Source organism: Excalfactoria chinensis, chromosome 1 (assembly GCF_039878825.1).
Source record: "Excalfactoria chinensis isolate bCotChi1 chromosome 1, bCotChi1.hap2, whole genome shotgun sequence".
In the NCBI taxonomy this organism is placed as follows: domain Eukaryota; kingdom Metazoa; phylum Chordata; class Aves; order Galliformes; family Phasianidae; genus Excalfactoria; species Excalfactoria chinensis.
This window is the reverse complement of record NC_092825.1, coordinates 44,201,430-44,228,313: the sequence shown is the minus strand read 5'-3', so window position 1 is coordinate 44,228,313 and position 26,884 is coordinate 44,201,430. Positions and strand designations below refer to the sequence as shown.

General features: G+C 40.0%; 1 protein-coding gene across 15 annotated transcripts in view; it reads left to right on the top strand.

Moving 5' to 3' along the window:
• ANKS1B (ankyrin repeat and sterile alpha motif domain containing 1B) overlaps positions 1-26,884 on the top strand; it is a 397,279-nt gene that overhangs the window by 360,221 nt on the left and 10,174 nt on the right. For 13 of the 15 annotated variants that reach the window (XM_072327909.1, XM_072327887.1, XM_072327877.1 and 10 more), the window contains 4 exons: positions 3,004-3,132; positions 8,766-8,837; positions 20,916-21,002; positions 25,567-25,704. In XM_072327909.1, the coding sequence (XP_072184010.1) occupies positions 3,004-3,132; positions 8,766-8,837; positions 20,916-21,002; positions 25,567-25,704 (426 nt within the window). The remainder of the gene's footprint in view (positions 1-3,003; positions 3,133-8,765; positions 8,838-20,915; positions 21,003-25,566; positions 25,705-26,884) is intronic. The other 2 variants (XM_072327898.1, XM_072327931.1) reach the window with 1 other exon arrangement.

The window sequence follows — 26,884 nt, the reverse complement described above, 5'->3', positions numbered from 1 at the left end:
TGAAAAGTATTTCAACTGCCTTAATGCTGTTTAAATGTTTTCTTCCCCCTCGCCCCTCTCCCCTCCCCCCCCCCCCCTCCTTTTTTTAATTTTTTTAAATTATCTTTTAACAAAAAGGGAAATCAGATGGGGAATATCTGATAGGAATTATACTTCTAAACATATTTGGCTTTGGAGAGTATCCTGTTGTAATTCAAACTAAGATCTGAATACAACAATAGAGTTTAAAAACTGAAGAACTTTAAAAACAAGCCAACTTTGAAAACAAAGATCAGAAGCTGCTTCTACTGAATATAAAAACACATTTTATGTAGTTACAAAAGAAGTTTTTCTGACTCTGTATGACTGTTCATCCTGCTACATCTCCTTCATCCATCTTAATAACCTGTACTTATGATACTTATGTCGCTGTCCTTAGTAGTTTATCCCTCTGCAAACCATACAGGAGTACATGAAAGGTCTTCAGCTGCAGAAGTCTGTCAGGAACAGCAGAAATTCCCTCTCTTTGCCATCCCTTAAACTCAGAGATATTGTGCGTTTAGATCATCCTGGAGGCACATATGGCAGTTGTACCAATTCTGTTATGTGTAGTTTAAAAGGAATACTTGGATGACTGTATGTATTTATAGAGTAGTTAATGGATACAAATGTACAGTCTCCTCACAGGCCCTCTGCAAGAGTGTCATACACTACCGTTATCAGCCTGATTTAAGATTATTTCTTGTTTCCTCGTGATTATTGCTGCCTAGCTCCTGTTTTAAATTGAACCAATACAAGAGGTAGTCAGTTCCTCTTGTCACCACACTTCATCTATAGATAGAAAGAATGCAGTTCTCCATGCACTCAGTCCCTTTTGTGTGAACAATATTTAAACTGTAACATGATGTATTCATTTTACCCCATATGTACGCTCCTTAACTTGCCAGGAGCGTACATGAGGAGAGGCACAAGCAGTCCAGCACAATAAAAGGATTTGGACCACTACCCCATGTCTCTTATTCTGTAGAAATCCTGCTCCTCCCTGACTGCCATCTCTGGGCTTCCTCGGTGGAATGACAGATAGTCAAAAGATGTACTTTTATAGTTTCTCTGTCCTGAGTTTACTTCTGTTCCATTGCAATACCCTTTTGCTAATTTGTTAGCATGTACCTCCTGAGATCTGTTTCCTTATAAAAAACATGCAGGAGTATGTCTTTACTGCGGGGAAAAAAAGAAAAAGAAAAAAAAAAAAAAAGAGAAAGGATTGTTTCAAGTGATCCCTTAGTTAGGCCTTGAACACTTCATAACAAACAGCTCAGCATGCTGTGGGAAATTGTGATGGGTGTAGTCCACCTTCTCTTGTAGCCAAATGCAATCTACTTACAATGGTGCAGGCCTTTACCCCATGTAGTATGTTTGAAGCCATATTTTATAAGGAGAACTGCTTCTTAACAAATTCTCAGTTCAGATTAAATATGACAAAAGGCTTTATGATTTAGTGGTCAGAAGGATTCATTTCTATGGATATAGAAGGCAAAAACTGGAGAAATTACTACTGCTTCCCTTTTGAGGTTCAAGTAATAGCCAATAGCAAATAGACAACTAGGCAAAAAAGAAATTGTAATGCTGTGTAATTTGTGGATGTACTAATAGTGTCAACATCAAGTAAATTCAGCTTGTTTTATGATGTTCACTTGCTTGAAGTTACCATATTGGCAGGGTAATGTTGATGTTTCCAGATTTATCTCTTGCTTTTCATTGCAGAGTTGTGCAAATGTGTGTCATTTCATTATTTTGTGACACATGAAAATGATGTACTTGTTCTGTTTACTCTGTCCTGATTTAATTAGTAGGATGTGATGGTTTGCCAGACTTTTGAATGTCTTCAATAAGATGTTTTTCATGTGTTTGATGCTTGAATAACTTCTTGATATAAAAGTCTTAACTTCTAGCCACAGTCTGTGTGAAATGATTATATCAGTTTCAATACACATTTTAACAATATTACACTCACAGAAAATATACAGATATATGTGCAGGTAAAGAAAGTAGGATAATCCAAGTTGGAATAATCATCTTGAAGAAGGTAAAATAGAGAGAGAAGGAGAAAGGTAGGAACAAGGATCAAGTGCACAAAAGATAGAGTGAAGAGTGGGGGAGTTCTAAGACAGACCAGACGAAGCAAAGCAGGGAGGAGTGGGGCTGGTGGCAGAGGTGAGAGGTGTTGGGAAGAGGAGGAAGCTATGGGGTCATAGATGGAAGTAGCCTCAAAGGATTCAGAGAGCCCAAATGACAGACCAGGTCCAGTAAAGCCATGTCGGCAATATGCAGTAGCAAGTGAGGCCCAGATCAGGACTACCGTGGCATAGGAATTCCTATCCAGCTGCTTTGGTCGACTCTTTTTGGAAGGAAGAGTGCTCTACAAAAGTTTTTGGTGACAAACTACAGTCCTACCCGACTCACATATCTCAGTGAGAGTGATGCGTGTGAAAGGGCAGTGTTAGTAACTCTACAATGAGACTTCAAGACAAGGTGATCAAAGTAAATATTCATAAAGAGATTAAAGAATGGCTTATGTCTAAGGAGTCTATACTACATCTGCAGATGAAAGGAAAGTCTGTTATTTAGCCATTTAGGAAAGTTAGCTATCAGTTACATATGCTGGATAATGGAAAAATTTTTCTTGTAAAACACAGAGCAGAATTTTTGAGTGGCACTTTTGTGCACCTAATTATATTTTTCAAGTGCTCTCATACTCATGCACGTTTTGTAAACAGTTATTTTTAAGGAAGATTTTATTCTAAATGTAAATAGATTTAATTATTGTTAAACACCCCCATAGGTGAGTTTGAATTATAAATTAAATTAAGAAAAATGCTGTAACTAAAATAAGTGAATGCAATTTCTACATGGCTATATATGGATAAAATACTTTAGCATTAATTGATCACAACAACAGAGGGGTACTTTGTAGTGAATTCGACTGCAACATTTTTTTATATCTTGAACAACTGTGATTTTCAGACGGGAGACTGGGGAGAGCCTTCAATTACCTTACGACCTCCAAATGAAGCCACAGCATCAACACCTGTACAATATTGGCAACATCATCCAGAGAAACTCATCTTCCAGTCATGCGATTATAAAGCATTTGTAAGTATTTATAAATTCAGTGATTTGGAGTAGATCTTAGATTTTGGTAACTTTTTTTTTCGTTTATAATATTTTATCAGTCACTTTTAATGAGACAAAGTACTTCCTCTGTAAATACTGTAATTGTAATAAGAAACAAGCATGCACAGTACATTTTGCTATCAATTTGGTGATATATATGTCAACCCATGTAGCAATAGTGATAGAGAAATGACACTATCAATAAGTGTCTAAGTGTTGCAGAAGTGACAGTGAGAGCAAACACCCCTACTCCTCTTCCTTCACAAATGCCTGTCTGGTGTTTATATGACAAATAGTAAAACAACATGATATTGGGATCCTTATATCTACTTTAATGTTCCGTGCATGTTGTTTAAAATAAGTACTGCCTTGCCTGAATTTTATACACTTATCTTTGGGAACTGGAGCTGGGGAAGATGGAGGTCACAGTCTTTGAAGCAGTGATTTACATCCATGGGAGGAGGGCACATTCCAGCATCACATAAATTGATGATGGCTTGAAGTAACAGTAGTAGTCCAGTTCCTTCAGGGCAGGGAGTATTTATTTTTATGTCCCAGTAGCTGTAACTCATTCCCACTTCCCATCTCTGGAGAAATAGAGTTAAAGATGATTAGTGTTCTCTGGCTGTTACACATGCTTGTGAAAGAGGGAAAGGTCTTCTGAAGTACAAAAAAATTTATCAGTTTTTTTTTTTTGTTTGTTTGTTTTGTTTTTGTGCTTTTTTTTAATGAAAAACATGTTTCCAAAACCTTGAGTTTGCACTGTTAATGGGGTAGGGCTCGTGCTTCTGCAAATCTCAAGACGTTACTCAGCTAGCCTATTTAAACTCATAGTTTTGGCTTTGCTGGAAATCACCAGTAAAGTTGCTGAAGGGGGTCTTCCATTCACTTGTGATCCACAGCACTGCATTCTCTTGAGAGGTGGGCATCCAATGAAGTAAGCTGATATTTCAAAAAGAAGGGCTCAATGGTTTTAGTGCTTTTAGAGTAATAGTTAGGAGCTAACCATTTGTTCTGTTTTAGATACTCTTCACTTGAAAGGACTTGGATCCACAGTTCTTTTTAGAATTAAGCTCTCTTTGCCAAACAGTAAGGCATTTCTGGGGAGAACTGGGGCTACTGAAACTGTTCTAAAGCATATCCAGAAATATAGAAAGTAGAGACTAGGTAAGCACAAGTGACACACAGCCTGGATCCCACTGAGGAGGGACAGATGAGGTGCTGCAAACTAATTAAAGCCTTCAAGGGGTAGAAATTGCCATGAATGCAGTAACTGTCCATGGTCAATAACTGGAACCTCTCACCTCCCCCAGCCAGTCATGTTATTATGCTTGCTCTCTTCCTGTGCAGCATGTGAAATTGAAAAGGAAGCTTAGTTACTTCTAGGTGTTTTTAAAAAATAATTTTCATAGTTATTGAATAAGTTTACTTGAAGAGTACCTCTTATCTCATTACTTGATCCAATAAATTCATGATAGGATGTAATCTTTGCACTAGGTTGACAGGCATATGAGTCACTGAAGAAAGGAAGTTGAGATTAGGAGGAAAGAAGTAGTATCCAGCATAGTGGTGATGAAGTAGACATCTTTCTTTCCTAAGGACCATGCATCAATACACCTTCTTAGCTCCTCCATCTGTAATGTCATGAGCTTTATAGAGTAAAACCCTGCACTGGAAGTTGCACTGGCAGCTTTCATTGTATGTGATATCACTCAGTTGAGTTGACATCCTCTGCATTGCTCCCACGTGCTGTGTGCATTTGAGAAGGAACATTTCTGAAAGAAAAGCAAAATTCCCTCAGAATTTCAGAATCTTCTGACAACTTAATTGTACAGTACCTTTGTGTTTGTCTGTTCTTCAGTCCACTCTGGGAAGCACTTATGAACGCCTGCAGATAAAGATTTTTTGCCTTCCTCTTGTTATGCCATGAGCTGAAAAGCACTGTTTTTGGTGTTTTTTTCCCCTGATGCCTGCCCAATCAGTAGCTTTTGAATTTGTCAAGCAATCCCAAACTGCTGTGCCATAGCCTGTTAAAAAATAATTTTAAGAGTTGAACAAAATTCTTCCCAGAAAAGGTCAAAGGATTCCAAAGGTCAGACAGCAAAGGGTCCAAAGGAAGATACATTTCAACTTAATAGGCTTTTTTGTAAATTTCTAATTCCTGAACTTGTTTTAAATTGGTTGCTAATCTGTGATATCAAGCTATCCCATCAAATTAATGCCCATGTCACCGTCAAGGCTCCAGCTGGACTCACAGCTGCTAGGCTTACAAACCTTTCGCATCTGCAGTCCTTTAGGAATGTCCTTTATTTGTTCCTTTCTGCCTCTCCTTATCTAGTAGAAGGGTTGTTGCTCACCCTTCAGGTTATAATGCCCTGTAAAGTGTTGCTCACTAATCACCATCTTGGCTACTGTCTACATTGAAACATAAACACATTTTCTTTTAGGTCAGAGATTGCTGCAGTATGCAGTGTCAACTGAAGGCTTTAAAGAAAATATCTCAGTCTAGGTCAAGAGAACAGAGAATCAAACCAGTAGACTTCCTGTTCTGTTCCAAATTGCTTTCAGCTGTAACAAGTTATTTTTGATCAGTTTTTTGTTTAATGTGAAGTTGTTTCACCCTCTGGTTCGGCTAGATTATAGAATGGTAGAAGCATTTAGATTAGAAAAGACCCCCTAAAGCTCATCAAGTCTAACAGTCAACCTGAACTACCAAGTCCCATCATTAAACCATATGCCATGCTGCCTTTTAACTTAAACAGCCTTAGGGTATTTCTAGGAGATATCAATGTGACAGAATGAAGTGGGCCTGGTAGCAGTGCTGAGCTGCAGCATCCTCTGGGAGGAGGCTCCTGCCTTTGATATTTGCTCACTTACTGGAGCTCACATATCCCTTTCTCAGTAGTGATGTGACATCTCCAGCTCCTGTGTTGTTTACTTAGGATGGAAGACTTGAGAGAAGCCATAGCATTGCAGTGCAGTAGGAATGCAAAGAGATATCTGTGTGCTTGCTTAGAGATATCTGTGTGCTTGCTGTGTGCTTGTCTTCTCTTACTGAGAAGACAAGCCTGCTGTCATAGAATCCTTAGAGCTGGAAGGGACATATAAAGGTCATCTAGTCCAACTCTCCTTCAATAACATGTACATCCACAGCTAGATCATGTTGCTCAGGGCCTGATCCAGCCTTGCCTTGAAAGTCTCCAGGGACAAAACATCCAACATCTCTGGGCAACCTGTTCCAGTGCCTCACCACCCTCACTGTAAAAGACTTTTTCCTTATATCCAACCTAAATCTATCCTCTCCCCTGTTCAGTCACCACAGACCCTGCTAAAAAATCTGTCCCTTTATTTCCCGTAGCTCTCCCTTAGATACTGAAAGGCTGCTATCAGGTCTCCCAGAGTCTTTTCTTCTCCAGGCTGAACAGCCCCAGCTCTCTCAGCCTGTCTTCGTACTGGAGGAGTTCCATTTTTTGGGTTATTTTTTTTGCCTTTCTCTGGACATGCTCTAACAGAACTGTTTCTCCTGTACTGAGGATACCACATCAGGATGCAGTATTGCTGGTGAGGCCTTGCCAGCAGAGTAGAGGGGCAGGATCACCTCCCTCAACCTGCTGTCCTTGCTTTTGATGCAGACCAGGATATAGTTGACTTTCTGGGCTGCAGGGGCACATGGCTGGCTCATGTCCAGCTTGCCATCCACCATTACCTGCAGGTCTTTTTCAGAAAGGCTGCACTCAATCTTTTCATCCTCCATCTTGTATTGGTAGTAGGTGTTGCCTTGAACCAAGTGCAAGACCTTGAATTTGGATTTGTTGGACTTCAAGAGGTTCAGCTGGGCTCATTGCTCAAGCCTGTCCAGGTTCCTCTGGATGGCATCCCATCCCTCTGGTATGTTGACTGCACCCACAGCTTGGTGTTATCAGCAAACTTACTGAGACTGCACTCAACTCCAGTGTAAATGCCTTTGATGAAGATATTAAAAGAATATTGGTCCCGGCACTGACCACTCCTCACTGATCTCCATCCAGACACTGAGCCACTGACCACTACTTTCTGGACTAGATCCTGAAGCCAGTTCTTTGTCCATTGAACATCCATCAAATCCGTATCTTTCCAATTTGGAGGGAAAGATGATGTGAGGTATCATGTCAAAGACCTTACTGAAGTCAAGACAGATGTCATCAGTGGCTCTTCCCTTGTCACCACAGCTCACTGCCATGACTTTTCAAATATCATTGACTGTGACTTACTTGGTAGCTACGTCAATTAATTCCATCAGGACTCTGGGATGCATATCATTGGGACCCACTGACTTGTAGATATTCAGGTTCTTCAGGTGGTCATGAACCTGATCTTCACTTACAGTGGGAGGGATGTTGCTTCCCCTATCCCCTCCTACCAAACCAAACATTTGATGGTTGTGTGACAAGCAGTTATTAGAAAAGACTGAGGCAAAAAAAATCATTAAGTACCTCAGCTTTCTCCTTATCTATTGTTACCAGCTTGCCTGTGTCATTCACTAGAGAAAGTACACCCTCCTGGACTTCCTTTTTCAGGTACCTGTAGAAGTCTTTCTTGTTCTTGGCATGCCTTGCCAAGTTTAGTTCAAGCTGGGCTTTGGCTTTTCCTGACCCCATACCTGCACAGCCCAACAGCTTCCTTTAACTGTTCCCTTAGTACCTGTCCCTGTTTCCACTCTCTGTGCATTTTCTTCTAGCTCTTCAGTTTAACCAGCAGATCCTGGTTCAGCCATCACAGTCTCCTGTTTTCCTTTCCTGACTTGCTGTTCTCTTCCTCTTTTATTAATTAAGCCAAACTTACACGTGAAATATAGAAACACAGAATCATCCCTTATTCACAAAGCTACACAAGCATGCACATCAATGAACGTGCACACCTGTAGTGTATATAGGAGAAAACACCTTTGTGCAATCCTGTTAACAGTAACAAGGCCTCTCTCCACCAGCTGGCAGGGAGGATGTAGCCAGCTCCATGCCTAGCAGAGCAGCACAGTTCACTCTTGGTGGAAAGAGGTACTGAGTTCCCAAAGCAATAGCTCTAGTGGAGCAGAGCCTGCTGCCAGGGTGTGGAAGCTGCCCACACCAGCACATCACATTGTGCTAGTTTTCATCTCAGGTCTATTTTCTGTTTACTGACATCAAACTCTGCCCATAAAGTAGTTACAGATTGAGTACAAAGAGGTTAGCCTCTCTGCTGCCCTTCACATTCATGATTGTATACAGAGCAATATGAGTTTGGCAGATGGCAGCAAAAAGAAAGCAGATTCTCCATTTTGTAATCAAATGGTGCTTTTTGGATGGAATCTGTAGTGTATGATTGTTGCTTGAGTGGTGGAGGTGATAAGCTAGAATATTTCAGGTGCTGTTTCCAAGGGCTGTGGCTGATTTAACACTGCTGATGCTGTGCATTCCTGTTTCATAGGTTGATTAGCACCATTTTAAGTGATCTGTCAGAGAACTGCAGGGTAAAACCATACAACACTGAACTGTCTGGTATCACTGTGGCTTTTGTGTCATTTTTAATGCATTTCTGCTTATGTTTGTCTGTTCTGAAATTTTAGCTGTGTGAAGTTTAATGGATTTTTATTTTAGTATTTAGGTTCTATGCTGGTAAAAGAGTTAAGAGGCACAGAATCAACACAGGATGCATGTGCGAAGATGAGGGTAAGTTATTGAATCTACTTCCTTCTTTAATCCTTATAGTATTAAATCATGTTGGCTACTGATTACTTGCATGGTCCTTTATTTGGCCTTACAGTATTCTGTTATGCATTTGTTTTCCTCTGCTGTTGGCATTCAGTAGAAAGCCTGTTGGAGTAATAGCAAAATTTGAAGGTAGATTTTATTGTGCATGTGATTTAAGAAAAGCAAGTACATGTTACGTTCTATATTTTCTCTTGAATCTTTGAGACTGTTTCAGAGTACTTGTCACACATTTTAAGCGTGCCTAATAAACAGCTTATTTATAGCTCATATATGATAACAGAGATTGAATTTACTACATCAAATATGTGCTAGTAAGAATATTAACATGTTTCCAAAGTCATTGTTTTTTACATGATATGACGTGATGTCTACATCATGCAGATGCCTGTACCCACATTAGTATTCTCATGTATTATGAATTGCTGTTGTTCTGGCTGAAGGATGAAAAGGGTACCAACAAAGTTTGATCTATTAGTGGAAAAGTAGTTTGGCTTCCTTCAGTCTTGTAAGGATATGTTGTACAGTGGCTCTTTGACCTGATATTGGTTTCTAGGAAATTACTGAGGTTCAGTCTGTTTCAAGCAAATATACTGCTGCCAGGAACTGAAAACAGCACCAGACCAACTGCATTCCCAATTGTATTTGGCATAAAAATGCTCACAGTTACAGAGATGGCAAGCATATCGTGGTCTGGCATAATTAATTAATTGTTTGGTGGTCTGTTGATGATGTAAAATTATGTAGTTGAATGAGTAAAATCCTTTGCTTTATGGATCATAAGTCTTTGAAGCAAGATGCCTCTGAGCACTAGGTATGGCATTTGGATTAATTATAAAGCTAGAAGGCATGTAAAATTTATGCAGTCAGACAGCCATTTTCTGTTGGTTACGTATCTACAGTGCTCAGACTACTGTACAAGCGATGTAAGCAAAAGGCTGACAGTAATAACTATTTACTAGATTGCCTGAAGATCTGTTTTTGCTTGGCTAAATACGTGTTAATCATTCTTTACCTGGTCTTAAACAATAATTTGACACAGCGGAGATCTGTAGTCACATACACTTGTTCTGGGATATTAACTGAGTCTGCAAGTATTCCATCTTCCATTTCTGTTTTCAAGCTGTCTAACATAGCACTTCAGGTATTTAGGATGCAGATCTTAGGGCAGAATTTGACACCATAGCAGCATATGACATCTTCAGTAAGTTATGTGACTGAACTAGGAAGCTACACATCAAAAATAAAAAGTCACTCTAAATAATTTATAGCATTTTTAAGACTTTTATTAAATATGCTATGAGCTTGGCAAATTTAAATTACATACCTGAAAAACTGTTTGAAAACCAGTTTAATTTAAAGGTATTGTGTTTTTTAATCCCGTAAAAATGATAGTTAAACTAACAGTCTGTAGAGCCATACAGGGCACTTACATAAACATCATCACTGTATTATTTATGTATATTTTTTTACATTCTATTTTGAAACAATTATGCTGAGAGAATTTTTTTCCAGTTTGAGTGATTTTTATTTTTTTTTTATCACAACGATATGTGAATGAAACAATTCTAAATCAGGATTTCATCTATCCTTTGTAGGTAGTCCTTTTTATCATGTTCCTATTCAAATCAGAAGCAAAAAACATTGACTTAATGAGAACAGATTATTATCTTAGGAAAAGTATACCAATGATAAAAACATTTGTTCTTTCCAAAACTTTCTCCCAGTGGATATATTCTGTAAGTTGGTGTCTCTGAATAGGGAGCGCAGGTTGTCCCAAGCCATTCTGAACTTTAATGTCATGTTCATTATTGTTAAGTACTGCTGAAGATGTCATTGAAAATGTGTCTTCTTTCATAGTTACGTTTTACTTTAAATGTGCTGGAAGGGACATTTCATGTAATAAAAAGAACTGAAAAGCTAGCTACATTATCTTCCTGCATCTCAGGTCCTTAATTCTGTCCACTTGTCCAGTCTCTCGTGCATAACCTTATTCATCAGTCAGGTTATATGCAATGCTATATTAATGTGATAGAGCACATTTTCAATTTTTATATTTGTTTTATTTTTCCATTTACTTCAAAACTATAGCATGTTGAACTTTGTGCTGAAATCTGAAACAAGCTCGGGGAGGAATACATTACCTGAACCTTGTATCTTGTTGGGGTCCTTCCCAAGAAATTTTTAATCTTTCTGGAGTCTGCTAGATAATGATCTTTAAGCAGAGTATATAAACTTGTCTTGGACATCTACCCATCTGTTGTGCTTACCATCATTGTACTCCAGCAGGACAGGTGATAGATTTGCAGGCAAAAAATCATGCAGATGTATTAAACGGAGTTCAGCAAGAGAGTAGGGTGTGCTTTTTGTTCCCACCCAAACGGTAGACCCTTGCAGCCATCCAAAATTACAGATATTTGGCAAGAACTGTGCCTACCAGAGGGATTATACTTTTCCAATCGCATATTTGTGCTACTTGAATGGATTTATATTTTATGGTTTCCTATTTGTTTCCAGCTATTTTCTTTCACAGACACACTTTGCAGTCATAGAATCATAGAATCACCATGGTTGGAAATGACCCACAGGATCACCCAGTCCAACCATCCACCCGTCACCAATCGCTCCCACTAAACCATGTCCCTCAACACAACGTCCAAAAGTTCCTTGAACACCTCCAGGGTCGGTGACTCCACCACCTCCCTGGGCAGCCCATTCCACTGCCTGACCACTCTTTCAGAGAAGCAGTATTTCCTAATGTCCAGCCTGAACCTCCTCTGGCGCAGCTTGAAGACATTCCATCTAGTCCTATCACCAGTTACACAAGAGAAGAGGCTCACAACAGCCACCCTTCAGGTAGTTATAGAGAGCAATAATGTCTCTCCTGAGCCTCCTCTTCTCCAAACTGAACAATCCCAGCTCCTTCAGCTGCTCATCATAAGGCCTGTGCTCCAGACCCCTCACCGGCTTTTTTGCCCTTCTCTGACCAAGCTCCAGGACCTCAGTGTCTTTCTTGCAGTGGGGGGTCCAAAACTGGATGCAGTACTCGAGGTGTGGCCTCACCAGAACTGAGTACAAGGGGACAATCACTGCCCTGTTCAGGCTCATCTCTAGCAGGCCTGGTGTTATTCCCTTCCCCCTTCATATCTAATTTAAAGCCCTCTCAACAAGTCCTGCCAGCTCCTGGGCAAGGATCCTTTTCTCCCTTCAACACAGTTGATACCCATCAGCAGACCTCAGGCCAGGTGCTGAGCAGATCTAAGAAACCAAAATTCTTGCATTTGCATCAGCCTCTCGGCCATGTGTTTATAAGGTGGGTTTTTCTGGTCATCTCAGTGTCCTTCCCTGCCACTGTAGGAATACAGGAAAGTACTACTTGTATGCCTGCTCCATCAGCTAACCTCCCCAGTCCACTAAAACCATTTTTTATGGTCCTCAGGCTTCTGTCAGTGACCTCATCACTGTCAGCCTGTACTATCAATAAGGGATAATAATCAGAGAAGCAGATCAGACTGGGAAGTTTTCTAGAAATATCCCTGACCCAGCAGTCGGAGACCCGAACCATCACATTTCTGGGTGGGCCTTCTGTCTGGGTCACCACAGTCTTCTTGGGGAGAGCCTACTGTCTGGTGGAGACCATGTTCAAACCTTTGGTCTCAAGGTCTGTTGCGCAGAAGAGCTGGTCTCCTGAGCAAAGACAAAAAACACTCACGTGTCCTGCCACAAGACTCACCACCCACACCTGCTGCTGCAGTATTGTATGGGTAGCACAGCCTGTGCTCACTTACTTCCCTTCCTGCTGTCAGTGGACAGGAACACCCTTTTCTCACCTGGCACATTATGTCCCCCTCCAGAGGGCTGCTTTTAGCCTCTCAGAAAAAGGTCAAGGTCAAGCTTGAGAGATAAGAGTGGGCAGTGCCAGCTCCACCCCTGTTGGCTCAGCAGCCCACCCGCAAGCTGCTAGCCGCTCAGCACCAGCACAATACTTTTGCTGGCTTCAAAAAAGCCCTGAAAAGAGCTTTTTGGTCAGCCTTTTTCCTCTAGGTCCCTTATCCAGCACAGTCTTACCTGCCCTGAAGCTGGTCTCTGCAGCAGAGACAGTGATGTCTCCTTATCTTTCTTCCTCATCTGCTGTAAATTGACCTTTGTTGCTTGGAGATTAAATCTCACTGTCCTGACCAGGACAGACATATTAATTTTATTTCAGTGATGCCTTCAAGAAATTAGGGGCTTTCATCTTTCTCAACATGGAACAGAAAATATTACAAGCTGTGTTTGCAGTCTGATTACCACCTTCACTTCAGGGCACTGTAAGAACAGGAAGAGAGAATAAAATGTGTTTTAAGAAAAGGAATAAAATTTAATGGTAGCTGGGAAGAGACTTCTTTTCTGCAGTGGGCTCCATTGGGCATCTATACATCTGAATTCAGATGACACCAAGTTGGGAGGGAGTGTTGATCTGCCTGAGGGGAGAAAGATACTACAGAGGGACCAGGATAGACTGGATTGATGGACCAAGGTAAGCTGTATGAGTTTCAATAGGGCCAAGTTTCAGGTCCTGCATTTCAGTTACAACAACCCCAGGCAACCCTACAGGCTTGGGGAGGAGTGGCTGGAAAGCTGCCTGATGGAAAGGGACCTTGGTGTGCTGATGGACAGTCAGCTGAATATGAGCCAGCAGTGTGCACAGGCAGCCAAAAGGGCCACTGGCATCCTGGCTTGTATCAGGAATGGTGTGGTGAGCAGGACTAGGGAAATCATCCTGCTCCTGTACTCAGCATTGGTAAGGCCTCACCTCAAGTACTGTGTTCAGTTTTGGGCACCTCAGCACAGAAAGGACATTGAGGTACTGGAGCAGGTCCAAAGAAGGGCAACAAGGCTTGTGAAGGGCTTGGAGAATATGCCCTATGAGGAGAGACTGAACGAACTGGGAATGTTTAGTCTGGAGAAAAGGAGGCTGAAGGGAGACCTTATTGATCTCTTCCAATATCTGAAAGGTGCTTACAGCGAGAGTGGGGTTGGTCTCTTCTCACTGGTGACTGGTGACAGGACAAAGGGAAATGGCCTCAAGTTGTGTCAGGGTAGGTTTAGTTTGGATATGAGGAAACGCTTCTTTACAGAAAGGGTTGTTAAGCACTGGAATGGGCACCCCAGGGAGGTGTTGAGTTGCCATCCCTGGTTGTGTTTAAAAACCATTTGGATGTGCTCAGTGATATGATTTACATTTACATGCTTTTAGGGTACTATGGTTAGGTTGCGGTTGGACTTGATGATCTTTAAGGTTTTTTCCAACCTGAGCGATTCAGTTCTATATGACTCTGTAAAAAGGGCATGGTTTTCTGCTTACTGGCACAAGTGCGGCAGCAAGGCAGACTCTTTCCTTGAGCTGATGTTAAATCACTCATGTTGGGTACCTGGATTGCAATCTGAACCAATCAGATATTTACTGCAGCAGCTGGGAACTGGGAATCTGTTCTTGGATCCTGACACCTTCGTGAATATAACATATTTTTCTTAGATTTTTATTTATTTATTTATTTTTAATTAGAAAAGAGGTTCTTAAATTTCAAGTCAGAGCTCTGGGGAACTAGTGATGTAATTCTATTCAAAAAGCCTGTGTTTAAATATCTTGCTGACTGAGGACCAAAAAGTCGAAGTTGGAATTGTCACAAAATCTGTTTCCCATATCTCTGGAGAGGAAGATTAAGCAGAGTTGCCTCTTTCTCTGCCAGAAGAAAAGTGAGATAGGGTCTGGAGCATTCCTTCCTTACTGCTTCCTATATAAGAAATTGGATGCAGATGACAGTCTGCTTATTTCTGCTTATCCCTTTCTGCTTCTCAAGTCCCCGTTTCTCCCCTAGAATTAGAACGACTGCCCTTCATAGGCTTCCAGCAAAACTAGGGAGGCAAATCAGGAGCAAATACTGCATTTGAGACCCAGTGGATTCTCTGATTGCTGTGCTCTTAGGACATGTAGCTCTCTATCTCTAGCTTGGCAGGGCCTGCAGTGAAACAGCTGCATGCATATCACTCAAAAGGGAAATAAAGAAGCGGTGGGAAGTCCTCAGGCCATTCAGTCTTTCTGCATATCCACATCCCTCCATCCCGTGTTGGTCAGAGGACTGTATGTCCTTGATCTCTGACAAGAATCCAAGGTGCAGGAGGGACACAATGCCCTGTCAGCAGCAGATGAATATGTACAGATACTGCAAAAGCAAGGAGATCGCATTCTCAAGTAGATGAGTTGCAGGTGCGTCCCCTGTGCAATATTCACATTAATGATGTAGCTTGGAGGCATCCACTAATTGTAGAGAAGTAAACAGTCTTGTACTCTGGGGATTACAGATGCTATCATATTTCAAGAGGTATTACATTATGTCAGTGATGCATTTTTAAGCCTTTTGGACTGTGAGAAGTTAGTGAATATTTGTTACAATGTAGAATGCATTTTCAAAATGAGCTTTAAAGCTACTCAGTCAAAAGTGAATTTTGTCTTTTTGTTCCATCTCATACATGGTATTGTCAACGTGATTCACTCAAAAACAAATGTTTAACAAGGCTTCATAAGCCTTACATAAATAACAGACTTTCAGGTATGATAGTAGGTGGTACCAATGCATGTTTTGAAATGTGCAGTTTGATGCCATTTGAAATTAGTAGCTGCTACCAGTATGAGAAAGTGTTGAGTGAAGTGGATTCCAGCACATAGTTGAACAGTAACATTGCCAGCTGTAGTCTTCAGATAGCTATTAAAAAGCAATATAGGACAGAACCAGCAGATTCATTTGCAAAAGTAAAAAGCCAAAAGAAATCTTAAGGCTTTACAGGCTCATAAACTTGTAAACAAAATTTACCTATTAAGTTGTTAGTGATTCAGCATAGTTGAATTCTGTCTTTCCTCTGTGTATTTGCAAGATCAAGTATAATCACATATGCAATAAAAGCTATAGATGAACATCGTTTAATTTTGGTCAGCATGCAAAAGCTGAGTAATCCAACTATAAATGTACTTCTGTGCAAGTATGAGTACATGAAAGTGGTCAAGGTGGCAAAGTACCTTCTGGCAGGAAATAAATAGATGAGATGGAAGCATTTTGAGAGTAGGCTGGATTACGCAGTATGCTACAGTATATCAAGTGGATGTGTGAGTGCCTTAATTTGGACACCATTCTACATGTGCATCATAATTTCTTCTTCAGCTCCTTTGTGTTTGTGTATGTGCCCAGAAATGCCATGTTTTGTACACTGCAGGAATACTCAGAAGTGATAGATTAATGCTCTCAGTTCTGCACAGAACAAGGTATTGCAGTACAACCGCATCTTGAAAGGATTAAAGGCCCTTCAGGATTATATGTTTAGTATGTGCATATGTTTCTTTTTTAAAAGGAAACAGCTAGTTTATATTCCTTTATTCACAGAAAAAAAAAGCCCTTTCCTCTTAAGTCTTCATTGGCTAATTTGATTTGATGGGTACAATGGCTGGGTGGATTTCAAATTCAATTATCTGGACTTTAGTTTGTATTCTAAATAAACATCTGGCAGTTCTGCACAGCCTTTAGCTCAAAATCAAAAGATGAAAGGAAATGCTTCACTCACTTAGGACAATTTGTAGTACTATAGAAATCTATTTAGAGTCCACTTGTGAGTATTGGTTTTAGGTTTTTTCCAGTGAAACTAAGGAAAATTCATAAACAGGTTTGGAAACAACAGCAAGACCCCCAGGCTAAATCTTTTTTTTTTCTTTTCCATGAAACACCTTCAGAGCTGAGCTTGCTATCTCTCCCTCTGTCCCCCTGCTCTTGTATCCCTTTATGAGCGTTCTTAAAGAAGGAACTGGATGCAGCCCTGTCTAAAGCTAGGCAGAGGTTTGGCACTATGCTGTGTAATGGCAGCAGTGGGTTCAGATACTGACTCAGAGGATCTTAAATCCCAACCCTTACTGTATAAACAATCACTGTGCTAAACAGGCAGTTATGCAGAAGATGCCTTCTTCTTTCCACTGAAGGAGGTCTCCATTTGGAATGCTGGGTGGAGGAAGGCACTTACTGAAGTTGTGTGGCTTCAGTGACTATTTCTGATGGACTGGCTATAAGTACATTTGCAGGAAGAAATTTTTCTACAGCAGTCAGCTACAGAAAAGCAGCAGCTCATTTAGAAAGTCAGGCATGCCAGCAGTGTGGCATGCTTCCCACCAACTTCCAACAACATAGCATGTTATTGTCCACAGATACCTCATTTATTCCTGTGCTGGAAGTACTCTCTCTTCTTTTTCCTTGGAAGGAAGGGGCTATTCTTATTCCTCAGAAAAGTCTGTTAGCCAAAGAAGCTCCACACAGCAGCTATGCATCAAAATAATGGAGAGATTTCTATTACTGACTGTCTTTATTCTGAAGAAAAAGAGACTGTCTCTTTTGGGGAGTCTAAGGAAGCTAAACAAATGTCACATTAGATTTAGGATGGCAGTGTTTTTCTCCATCTTCCTGTGCTTTATGGTTCTTTTGCTTTGTATGGAGTACTTTTACATCAGCATCTACCTGTCCCATAGGATACCTCCCACTTCAGAAGTGGGACCAGATCTCACTCCGTGGCATGCAGACTTGCTACACTGTGGCTCCTCACTGCAGTGTGCTTGGGGAGACAGGACATGCACATCTGTCCTTATGACCAACTCTGGCAATGGCAGAGACAGGCAATGGCAGTGAGCCTAGAATATGCTCACTGTTCATCCAGATGATTGTCCTGAAGTTGTGTATTAAAATAAAGAGCCAAAGTTACAGTCACAAACCACAGAGTTCATTATAACTCTGACCTGTTACAGGCTAGTGAGCACGTGCCCGAAGACAGGGTCCTGTCACTATAATTATTTCCACTTGAGATAAAATCCAGTCCAGCTACCATGATATGAACATGCCTTGGAGCATTAGACCATATGCCAATATATACATGACATCCTGTGCCAGTCTTCAACTGTGGGTCCTATGCTTTTGGCTCAGGTCCATATGCTTCCCATAGAGGCACCAGATGGACAAAAATATTTTGTCATCTCATCATGTCCTCAACAGTGGTGGTTAGAACCTGAAAAGCATGAGAATAGGAAGTACTGCTGCCTGTGTCCCACCTTCTCAGATTCTAGTCCCAGGCACCAGCAGAGATGCCCACTTGGCCTGCACATAGGTGTGAAATGTTTGACCATAAAAGCTCTGGGATGACTGACAACATCCAAATTCTAGAGCCAAAGCAGTTACAGTCCTGAGCAAGTAGTACTTGTATCTCTGAAATCTCACATTGCACGTCCTGGCAGTCACTCCCTCCACTGAAGAAGAAATGAACAACAAACAAATAATATGAGCTCACCATGGCAACTTGAAACTATTGAAGACTGGAAGCTGCTCAGAAATAGTAATTTTATGATGGACTTCAGTTCATCTGTCACTGGGAGGGGAGCAGGGGGAATAGAGTGTGTGTTTTTCATGATAGTACTATTCCTTACCAAGAATATTATTCCGCTGCCCAACTCTTTGTTGCGACAGGCATATCCATGTGTAGAGTTGTTTCCCAGAATCATGTCTCTGTGATGGGCTTCTATCTTCCAGAACACCTCTGCCTGAATGAATCCTGCAGTTATTTTGGTCTGCAAATGGATAAGGGATGTCCACTGTTCCTTACCAGCTGAGACAATTTGGCTTAATGAATTGCAAATGTTCGTTAGTCTCCGATTCTTTTCCTAATTTGGCATATGCAGATTAAAAGTATCCTAATGAGCTATTTCACTCAGATACCATCTTCTGGTGTTCACAGTCTTCCTTAAGTATGAAGGACCAGGTCTGCTCTAGACAAATCCCACTGAATGTGAGGCACGTAAGGAGGATAATCAAAGTACAAACCATTGGTCTAGATGAAAGAGGACTCTCAGATGGCTGTTGCAATGTTTCCAACTTCACCTTTTATGGCAAACTGAAGATAGTGCAAGTCAGACCAAAAAGCTAAAGTGAATTCAATAGCCATGTTTGTGTGATGTATGGGGCAGGGGAGGAATTTTGCTGCTAAGGAGGTGAGAAAGGAGGTAATTGCAATAATCAAAATAAGAGACAAAGAGCTCTTGAATGTAGCTGTCAGGATAGACAGAAAGGACAAAAGTTGGCTGATTGCTGGGTTGCCAGATGATGAAAGTGAAGTTGTCATATTTGTGAATGTTTTGCCTGGATATAAGCTTATATGGGATATATTGCTTGTTATTCTGATGGGTGTATGTACTGCAGTTTCTGTACAGTCACTGTCAGGCTCTGTGTGCACTGAAATTGTATTTTATGAAAAGAATTGTTTGAGATCTGTTATAGAGACACGCAGGTATGTGCTCACTGATTTTGGCAGAGACAGTTCTGTTTTGCACTCAGAAAAAACACAAATCATATTAGTGTCCTTCTTCAGGTTTTGTTAGATTTTTCAGTGTGTTTTAACATCTACAAATTCATTTTCAAGAAGCATCCAGGCTTCTGGGTAAAAGAAGCCTTCTCCAGGATAAATTGACACGTGACATTGTCTTTAGTCTCTTGTAGTCTGATACTGACCAGTAGGGTAGTCCTCTCCATTACATATATGGGAGGGGCTCTTTCTGAGACTTAATTAGAGATTCTTGTCTTCATTTAACACTAATTGTAGAACTGGGTTGGCTCTGTAGCTTTGAATGTTATGTTGACAAAAATGGAGCCACATTTGATTTGGGCAGGAATGAGATCAGAAAAAGAAACTTACTTGCAGGTTTGTATGTTTGGTGGTTTAAGCTTTATTTGTTTTCCCTCTGGTGTTTCTATCACCTATTTTTCAGACAGAATTTTTATTTTTTTTTTCAGATACAGTCTGCATTTTCAAGTTTAAAACTTTGCTGTTAAATTTCTCTTGAAAAATACAAAACCGCTGCTGCTGCTCACGTTCAGCTTCTCATGTAAACTTTTGGGATGGAAATTCTAGACTTTTCAATGTTGCACTCTCATTCTGTATGCTGATGTTTCTTCGTATTTCTTCATACTTAATTATCTGAACTTAGGCTTTCCTCTCAAGAAAAAATTTGCTTGCTTTCTATGATTTTTTGCAGGTATTACCATGAGTGAGCATTTCCTGTACTTTATCTACATGTTTTATCTATAGTAGATTTGTATAGAATAGTCCCCTCTATAATTGCTTCCACCTTAAAAAAATTCGGACCATCTTTAAACTATGCGATGTTTGTTTTTCCTTTTCTTTCTTTAGAAAACTTAATCCATAAACTAATAGACAGGTTTTCTGCAGAGAATGTAAATGTATCCCAAGTATATGCACAGTTGGTTTATCAGAAAGTATCTTAGCTGTGTGCCTCATGTTGAAGGCACACGTATAAGAAAAGGAGCTTTATACAAAGACATGAAAACTGTAGGTAAGAGAACCTGGCCACTGAGGGAATGCTGAATAAGGCTCTGTATTAATTCATGTGTAAAGCCGATCGTGGTAACAACCATGTTGGCGGAAGTGCGGTTGGTTAGGCTTTATAAGATTCAACATTGGGCTGACAGGTTGACTGGCAGGCCTGGAGGGCTGCAGGCATATCTCACGTCACAAATATAGCTGCAAGAAGGTGAGGGAGAGAGTGAAATATTCCTAAGTAATAACTAATTGCAGCAAAGAAGTAGTTCCACAAAATGCACTGTTAGTTATTCCAGCTGGGAAGGACAGGAGGAGGAGAAGAGAGGCGGGGGTGAATGGGCACATCAGATGGATGTTTTAAATGTGTGTATTTTGGGAAATCCCTGGTTACGTGACTGGTCATTTTAAGTATGGAGAAAAGGAAAGGTTTTATCATCTTTGCAACAAACTGCAGGGCTCTTTTTAGTTTCACGACTACAAGGCAGCTATTTCAAAAGACCAGAGATCAGACAGCTCAAGAAAAAGACAAATATTTGAATAAGTACCTTTTTTTAACTGAAGCATTTTGTCAGAACAAGAAAAGAAAGAATGCTGGTTTTTAAGTGCATTACAACTCCAACAGCATCTTCATTTTTGTTCCAGAAGTCTACGGAACAGATGAAGAAAGTGCCAACCATTGTCCTGTCTGTCTCATACAAAGGAGTCAAATTTATTGATGCAACAAATAAGGTATGTACAATCACTGAATATTAGCTTTTCTTCCTCGCAGATAGGAATACTTATGAGGTTGGCTCTGTTAGAGCATCAAGCCATAGAGGGGACAGATTTGCACTGTGTGCTTCCTTTCTTTTTTCTCTTCTCTCCTCAATTGATGTATTCTTGCTGTCACTGTCCAGAAGCTCTGTCTGGAGGTTGTGTGAAGCACCTTTAATGGCTCAGTTGGAGAACACTGTGTACAGTCTTCTGATGTTAAAAGGCAAACTCATGACAGCAGACATTTGGCAAAGGGCCTCCTTTACCATATTCTTCCCCATGCAGTTCCTCAAACATGCAGAAAATATGTGTATTTCTTCATCAATAAAATTTGTTATAAGAAATAAAAATATGAAAATGTATCAATTAGCAAGGTTTTATCCAGAGCCAGCCATTATAAGACACATGAGCCTTGGGTGTGCTTCCCAAATCTTGGTGCCTCTCTGACAGCTGTTTTCCTGGTACTTCCCTTTTGACTCCCCGAACTGCTGCAGCTTTGTAGCAGTTGTTGTTATTCCATTTTGTGTTCATCTTCTTGTGTGCTATGGCAAGGCCTCTGTGCTTCATGTTTTACATTTCAAAATAGATCCAGCTTTTGTTGTTGTTGTTGTTTTTTAATTTTTAAGATAGAAATTGAGAGATTGGAGAACTTGGTGATGGACAGAATATTGGGTTATTGCTTAGCCAAAGTAAAATGTAAAATCCTTGTAAGTAGGAGTAAAATAATGCAAGGATTTCTCTTCTCTTGTCTAAGACAGCAAGAAAGTGCAAACCACACTGATGCTTGCATGTGAATATAATTATTTTTTTTCTGTTACGTGACTAAAATGCACCAAACAATATGAAAAGTAAATCAGGCAACTCGTCTGCCCCATCAGGTTAATAGTGTGTGTAACTGCTTTGTGTTGCTGTGCATTCAGACCGCACCGTACATCTAACCCAGTATCCTTCAAACTTGACAAAACAGGCAGTTTTTAAAGTGGAAGGTTTTAAGTGAAAGAATGAAAGCAGATTTGTGATCTTTTGCTATGGTTTGGAAGGCACAGCCTTCTAGAAGATGGCACAAAATAAAAACAAAGCTGAAATACGTATTATGTCAAGTCTAAAGTATTTGCCAGAGCAGAGAGGCCAGGGATTCCTGTCAGCTCTTTTTTCTTCCATTAAGTCAAAATGGAGTTTCTGCAGCCTTCATTTCTTTTATGTTCTCTGATGTGCCGGACATAAATCAGGACATTGTAATGCTATTAGCTCCAACTTGGATAAAGCTGTTTTCAGCTCTTAAATCTCCTCTACAGTGTAAGGGACGTAACTTCAGTGTCTTTAGGTTTAAAAGAAAAAGTAGATCAAGAGAACAAAAGGAGCCTCCAGTACCTGCTTGCCCAGTGCATCTGTTCTTATGTAAGAAGGAAACTTGAAAGAATTCAGGTAAATAGTACTAGGTGGCTCTAGACCAGTCCCACTGGAACTTAAGTAACAGTTGTAGTTGATCTAGATAAATAATGCCACAGTCCTGTGTGTTTTCTCAGAGTGGTAGAATGCTTTCTCTTCCATTCAAAATCTGCACTGCCTTTCCCTTCTGTAAAAACCAGGTAATAGCCTGCAGCCCTCCCAGGAGCATTGTTATCAGCCTTGTCCACAGTGTGCTGTACTCAATTCCTTCGAGACCCAAAACAGATTAGCACTAAGGTGAGATCCTATTCCGACTTGTACCGCTTCCGTGCGAGCTTATAGTTGGCAGAGCTGGGCACCACTTAGCAATAAATGCATACTTTTAAATGAAAAAAATAGCTGGCAGTTATGTGCTTGAAAACTCAGCTCTCATGGCTGCTCATCCTTTTACTTTATGCTACCAAGCTAAGAATTTGTATCCTGAGTTAAAGCAGACAAAGCTTCAGGTAACAAAGAGGCTCTGACCTCATTCTACTAAAGCTATTTCAGTGGCACCTTGAAGTTTAGCATGACACCACTTCGACATGACACCATTTCTTTGCAAGTGAGGCCAGAAAGAAATTGCTGCATAGACAAAGCAGTCTTTGAGATATTTCTCATGGATCACAGCTAACCCTAACTGCTGGGTAATTTCTGTGAGGAAAGGAATTGTCCAACACAAAGAAGGCAAGTAAAGGGAAGGCTGCTAATCAAAGCTTGGTCTCTCAATGGTATTGCTTTGGCAGAAGCAGAACCTTCCCTGCTTTTTCCGAAGCTCTGCAGATTGCTTTTGACAAACTGAGAGATAATTTTTAGAACAACAATTTTACGTGCCCAGTGCCAGAAGAGCATACCAAGCACAGCAAACTGATTCATAACCTTATCATTCCTAGTGATTAACACTTTTGGTCTGCTGGAGTTTTGACCCTAGGAAACAGAAAAAGCATGCATTGAAAACATGCCTAATTATGAAAGGAGGTCAGAGAGGATAATCCTGTAGAAGGTAGAGGAAAACCTATTTCACTGCTGATTTTCATCCACAAGATCTATTTCAGGCACACCTTATTTTATTCAAAACAAAGTTAGAATGATTATAATTCCAAACTTCACTTGATTTAAAATTAAACACTAAAATAAGCTCTAAAACACAAAGCCCTCTGCCAACCTCAAGTGACCTAGGGAAAGCTGCAACATAGCAGATCTCTTTTCACGCAGCATATAACTTCAGGTAGTTATCTAGTAGCTCACAATTTGGCATAAAAAATGATTTAAAGACCTCCCAAGGTTTAATTCTTTCTGCTTTTTAAACTACATTGTTGATGCTACAGCATCAATGAGAGTATATTACAGATCTGTCTGTGGATATCTTAATGCCTGGTTTTGTTAGAATTGTCATTCTCCCCAAAAACTTTCCTGAGGGTAAAAGTTATCAATTTAAGAACAAAGGAAATAAAATGCTTAAAGTAACGTAAAAAGCCAATAGTCATTAGGCAGAGATTACACATGTCATTATAAATTGGCATATATTGAAGCATAAGTACTGTTTCTGTAACTTTTATGAATAATGCATTAAACAGAAATAATCAAGCATGTTGCAACAATGTAAAATTAAGAGGATTATTTCATGTCTTCAGTAACAGTCTCCTTGTCGTGTTTTTTCCCATAATTTGGAATTTGGGATACTTTTTATTAAGACTTTTTCTCTAAGCTGTTATTTCTTTAATTGCATACATTAATATGCCTTTTAGAAATTTTGACACCTACATACAAGGGGGAGGGCTGACACTTCTTTTAGCAAATGAAAGAGGGTATGGAAAAGCATCCTAAGTGACTTAGTTGCACATGTTTTCCATTCTTCAAAAAAAATAAAAAATAAAAGAAGAGGGGGAGGAGAGGAGGTGGGAAGGAAAAGACAGGGATGAGGGAAAAACAGAGATGCTCAGAGGTTGTTCTGACATGAACAGATGCCACTAAGGCAACAGCAAAGCGTAGAGCTGTGAGGGATTGTGGCGCTACAGATGTCATGTGTTCTTAGTGCAGTGGAGATGTCACACTGCAGCAGGCTTGTTCTTTTTCTTTGTTGTTTTTATTTTTTTATGGAAAAGCCATAGCTGCAGTCCGGAGGTACACAATTCAGAAGATCTTATAAACTAACCTCTAAGGAGATTCCTGTTCTATGTCATTCATCTGTTAAATAAATCATTTGAAATGTGTGCATTGCTGATGCAAGGCCTAATCATAAGCCATTGTGTTGTATCTTCTCTAGTTTCATGGTTCCTTTGTCCTGAGCACAGTAGTTATGTATCAGTAACTTATGTAATGACAATTCATAATTTTCTTCAAAGCTTTAGACAGCTTTTTCTTTCTTCATTTATTTCATCAGACAGACGTACCCCATGTCTAGCTCAATAGTATGCTATAGCTTTTACATTGGCTGTTGCAAGTAGTGTTGCTCGGTGCATGAACAGTTTAATATATGTATATCTCTTACAGGATGCTGTTGTCACCAAGTGGAGAAGTGTTGCCAGAACTTTCTGTAGTTACTTTTTTACTAAGAAGAACCCTTCCAAGAGCTCGGGATTTTAATTAATTATAAATGATGATGGATGTTTTGTTTTGTTGTCTTGAAAGAATATAGCTGAATTTTGTCAAACACCATGTGCAAAGAACTGGATATTGGGCCTGTTGGGTTTCACCAGCTCTGGTCCATCAGCCACCTGAAGCAGTGCGATATAGTGACCTTTAGACAGAAAATGGCAGTATCAGAGGATGCCTGTGTAGTGCTTTGAAATTGTATTTACAGCTGTATGCTGGGAAAGGTGTATCATAGGATACTACATAATCTGTACACAACCCAAATAGAATCATAGGAAATACTCTGGAGTGCAGTTGTCTCCTGCTGTCTTATTGGCAATGTTAGATATTGTAGGAGAGGCTCAAAATTGCAATGAACTGTGTAAGAAACTCGCATGTGATATATTAAATCCCTTTCATTAAGAAACTGAAATACTTTAACAGAGGAGATGAACACAAATGCCTGTCTAAAAACATGCCTTTTGCAGCTTTTTTACATGGAATTCCTGAATTGATTGAAAATATTTTTTTCCAACAGAATATTATTGCTGAACATGAAATCCGTAACATTTCCTGTGCTGCACAAGACCCTGAAGACCTTTCTACATTTGCGTACATCACTAAAGACTTGAAGACCAATCACCACTACTGCCATGTATTTACTGCATTTGATGTGGTCAGTGAATAGATATATTTATTTAGTAGTGCTTTGTAGTAGTTACAGTTCTTTTATTCTATTATTTTAAAAGCCTTATGGTGATTAGTAGAAGGTATTGTTTGTTTACCAAATGAAGCTACTAATTGAATATGAGGTAGTAAAGGAACAGCTTTGGAGAACAGCAAATATTTTACTCGATATTATCTCATTTCCTATCCGAAACAATTCACCTGCGTAATCACAGCTGCTAACTGAAACTTTAGTAAGTAGCACAAGAGGAACTTAAAAATTATTCAAGAAAAAAATACTTTAATACAGTATTGTGTGGATGAATTTCTGAAACACATTTACATGTGAGTCTTGACGAGTGACATCGAATCTAAGCTGTAGACTTCCAAGAAGTTCATAAAGATCAGTTCTGGCCACCCACTCTGAAACTGCAGCACATGGCAGATAAATCAAAACTGAACCAACGTGCATTACATACAGTGTTCAGTCCTACTGAGAGATAGGCTCAAGAGCTACCTCAAATTAAGTTTGTCTTTTGGACTGTGTTCTGGTGCCTGCAAAGTTGAGGAAAGACTAGTTCTGTGACGTCCAGCTGTTTGGCTGTTATGCTCATGAGTCTGTCCCAAACCAATCAGCAAGGGGTGAGAGGGTTGGACTCCTCCTGTGGAGGCCTTTGTGCACATCCCACATTCATGAAATTGATATGGATTGCTTTTGGACAGATCAGCGGGCAATTTCTTTGGGTTTCTCAGCTACTCCATTGCTGTTTATCTTGCTCCACAGCTGCTGCTCTGAACAGCTTTTCTTGTATTCCCACACTCCATGGGCTTTTGTGTTTCACTGTTTAACTGAATCATTCCTGATAACTCAAACTTATGTTTTTCTGAGTATTTCTTAAACCTGTTGGTGTTTTCCAAATAAACTGGAGAGCTGAAAATTCTCTGCAAATGTATAGAGAACATATGGAAAGTTTTGTTCTTACTTTAAACAGAGAACTGAAACATTTATAGTTCTGAGGAAGAAGAGACCACACAGATAGATAACTGCACATCTCAAGAGGTCCTTGCAGTATTTGGCCACCACACTGAATCTCATGGATTTGAAACATCTGTGATAGCAGAGCTGTGCAGAGCACTGTCATTTTAATGTTCGTGTGGATAAGGGCACCCCTGTAAGCATTGTCAGACTA